This window comes from Oncorhynchus clarkii, chromosome 3, assembly GCF_045791955.1.
Source record: "Oncorhynchus clarkii lewisi isolate Uvic-CL-2024 chromosome 3, UVic_Ocla_1.0, whole genome shotgun sequence".
NCBI lineage: Eukaryota > Metazoa > Chordata > Actinopteri > Salmoniformes > Salmonidae > Oncorhynchus > Oncorhynchus clarkii.
The window spans coordinates 75,231,918-75,235,584 of NC_092149.1; the positions used below are offsets into that span (position 1 = coordinate 75,231,918).

The 3,667-nt window shown below is 44.9% G+C and overlaps 1 protein-coding gene across 4 annotated transcripts in view; it reads left to right on the forward strand.

Moving 5' to 3' along the window:
• The window catches only part of LOC139404288 (amyloid-beta A4 protein-like), a 73,236-nt gene extending 69,622 nt beyond the window's left edge, over positions 1–3,614 (forward strand). For 2 of the 4 annotated variants that reach the window (XR_011633842.1, XR_011633843.1), the window contains 2 exons: positions 615–1,047; positions 1,086–3,614. Coding sequence is in view for 2 of the 4 variants with exons in the window: in XM_071147208.1 (XP_071003309.1) it covers positions 615–716 (102 nt within the window). In the remaining 2 variants the exon portion in view is untranslated. Of the gene's footprint in view, positions 1–614 lie in introns of all 4 variants that reach the window. The other 2 variants (XM_071147208.1, XM_071147209.1) reach the window with 1 other exon arrangement.
• Positions 3,615–3,667: the final 53 nt, after the last annotated feature.

Below are 3,667 nucleotides of genomic sequence, written 5' to 3' on the forward strand. Positions count from 1 at the left end.
GTTAACCTGGTGTGTGTATGTTGGTGTTCTGTACCTGTGTGTTAACCTGGTGTGTGTATGTTGGTGTTCTGTACCTGTGTGTTAACCTGGTGTGTGTATGTTGGTGTTCTGTACCTGTGTGTTAACCTGGTGTGTGTATGTTGGTGTTCTGTACCTGTGTGTTAACCTGGTGTGTGTATGTTGGTGTTCTGTACCTGTGTGTTAACCTGGTGTGTGTATGTTGGTGTTCTGTACCTGTGTGTTAACCTGGTGTGTGTATGTTGGTGTTCTGTACCTGTGTGTTAACCTGGTGTGTGTATGTTGGTGTTCTGTACCTGTGTGTTAACCTGGTGTGTGTATGTTGGTGTTCTGTACCTGTGTGTTAACCTGGTGTGTGTGTGTTAATGTTGGTGTTCTGTACCTGTGTGTTAACCTGGTGTGTGTGTGTGTTGGTGTTCTGTACCTGTGTGTTAACCTGATGTGTGTGTGTGTGTTGGTGTTCTGTACCTGTGTGTTAACCTGGTGTGTGTGTGTGTATGTTGGTGTTCTGTACCTGTGTGTTAACCTGGTGTGTGTGTGTGTATGTTGGTGTTCTGTACCTGTGTGTTAACCTGGTGTGTGTGTGTGTGTTGCAGGTGGATGCTGCAGTGACCCCAGAGGAGCGTCACCTGTCCAAGATGCAGCAGAATGGCTATGAGAACCCCACCTACAAGTTCTTTGAACAGATGCAGAACTAAGGAGCTACCCTTTGACCCCTCCCAGACCCTGAACTTCCTTTAACCCCTCACACCTAGGGCCCGTTCCATTTTGGTCCATAAACCCCTCACACCTAGGGCCCGTTCCATTTTGGTCCATAAACCCCTCGCACTTAGGGCCCGTTCCATTTTGGTCCATAAACCCCTCGCACCTAGGGCCTGTTCCATTTTGGTCCATAAACCCCTCGCACCTAGGGCCCGTTCCATTTTGGTCCATAAACCCCTCGCACTTAGGGCCCGTTCCATTTTGGTCCATAAACCCCTCGCACCTAGGGCCCGTTCCATTTTAGTCCATAAACCCCTCACACCTAGGGTCCGTTCCATTTTGGTCCATAAACCCCTCACACCTAGGGCCCGTTCCATTTTGGTCCATAAACCCCTCGCACCTAGGGCCCGTTCCATTTTGGTCCATAAACCCCTCACACCTAGGGCCCGTTCCATTTTGGTCCATAAAACCTTCTAACTCCTACTCTATTGCTGTCAATGGATCTGAAAGGACTGAGTAGGTGAAACCAGTATGACTGAAGTGCCAGAAAAATCTAGAATGAATTGGGTTTGAAATAGTTCTATTACTTCCAGCTATCCAGGGGTAGTGCCAAGGAGCTGGGGGCTGAAATACAACCTAGCCACACTCACCCTTCATCCTTTCCTCGTAAAGTGCAGCACATCAACATTCATAGCTACTATTGGTCAGACAAGGATATCCTCATTCACCTGCATATTTTTCTATAATATCCTGTAGTGTTTGTACAGAACAGAGAAGCTCATTGATTGATTCATCTGTCCGTCTATCTGGGGGTGAGCCCTCCCCCTCAGGATAGCACTTGCAGGTCTAAGAGGGTGAAACAGAGGTCCCAAATATCCCTGCAATCTTCCTGCCTCTTCCTCACTCACTCTGACGCACTCTCCCCTCCCCCTCCATCTCTCCCACGCACTCTTCTCTCCTCCCTCTCTCTCAGATGACAGCTGTACTGTGTTTAGTGATGACATAACAGCTCTTAACACTAGCGAAGGGAGGAGGGGCTCAGTCTGCCCTGAGCTCCTCTCTGTGGGATTATACCACAAGGGAGGAGGGGCTCAGTCTGCCCTGAGCTCCTCTCTGTGGGATTATACCACAAGGGAGGAGGGGCTCAGTCTGCCCTGAGCTCCTCTCTGTGGGATTATACCACAAGGGAGGAGGGGCTCAGTCTGCCCTGAGCTCCTCTCTGTGGGATTATACCACAAGGGAGGAGGGGCTCAGTCTGCCCTGAGCTCCTCTCTGTGGGATTATACCACAAGCGTTTCAGGTTTTTTTTCCAGAAAAATTTATAAAAAAACAAAAATATATAACTAATACATGAGAAATATGTAAAAGGCAAAGAAATATTGAATGTTTTTATTTTGTGCGTAATGTATTGAAATAAGGCAGAAAAAACTAGCTGTAACTATATGTAGTGCATGGTGATATTGATGCCAGATATACGTAGAGAAGCTGGCTCCTGTCGCAGGACTGGGCCTCTCATATAGACTTTTAGCAGGATTGTACATTTTCTGTGTCTTCTTTGTGATCTTGTGATATGAAGAAGAGAGAAAAAAAAAAGTATTTAGAATCTGGTCCGCTTTGTCACTGCGACAATCTTTAAACAGAACCTGTGCTCTCCTTTGTTTCCAGCCCCTTCCTCGCTCTGTGTTACCTACATGGACCCAATTATCTCTATCTACATGTAGCTAATATAATGACGTGTAATAGTATCTGAAAGGAAGTCGATCTGTTTCATTTAGTGTGGGTGTTACTGGTGTTACTGCTCTGTTTGTTGGTTTATGTCCCTTAAATATTCCACGACTAGGAATTGTTTCAGCTCCATTCATCATTCCAGAAATCTCAGCATTCCACCCGATCTTTCCTCATTCCTATATAGTCTATCATCTAGAACATCATTAATGGAAACAGAAATCATTATTATGTTTTCTTTCTCAGGCTTTCAGGCTCTCTTTCGATCTCTCCTTTCCTCTGTCTATCCCATAGACCTCAACCCCCACAACCAGCCCTGCTCCTCTATCCATGCTGTCGGCTTGGTGTGTGAACTATGTTGAATTGAGAGAGAGAGAGAGAGAGAGGGAGGGGGGATTGGGTGTGTCAGATTTGTACATTCTAATCTATTGTCTTTCTGATCATCAAACACTTATTCCCTCCACAATGTCTCACACAGAACATACACTATTTTTCCATGACATAGACTGACCAGGTGAAAGCTATGATCCCTTATTGATGTACATGTATCAAACAACCAAGGAAAGATAAGAAAAACTGTTCCTTGTTCTGTGGTGGATATCCCCCTCTTGCTTGTTTTGTCAAATCTCTCATGTCTCAGACATCCTGGCTTTAAAAGCAGAGGCTAAAGAAATACTGATCTCGGGACAATGTGCGTGAGGCAAAATACAGGGACACTGTTCAGAAAGGAGCAACTGCACAGGACTTTCAGATATAAATGTGTTATGTGGAACAGATGTCATTCTGTCAGGTAGTTTTGTGTTACATTCTGAATGTTTCATCGAGCTGAACGCACCCCAGATCTGGGATCAGTATTGAGGCTGTAGTAGACGAGACATTCCCCATACCCAAAATGGAGCCTCCAATAGACATGAATGTGACATTCATATTGTGCAATTATGCCACAGATCTACATACTACTACACTCCCTCCCTACACACAAACTGAAGCTCTTAAATCAGGTAAATGTTTTGGTGTTATCAAGGATACTTGTACAGGGTATCTCCAGGGGTTAGTGGTTTCATTTGTTCATTCTGTGACTTTTTCTGTGTACCTATACAAATCATTTGCTTAGACTGAGAACGCTTTCTACACTATCCCATCAATAAAATGTTGAATGTACATACAAATATCTGGTGTTGAATCTGTGTGTGGTCATGAGAGCTTGAATCCTGGTCATAAA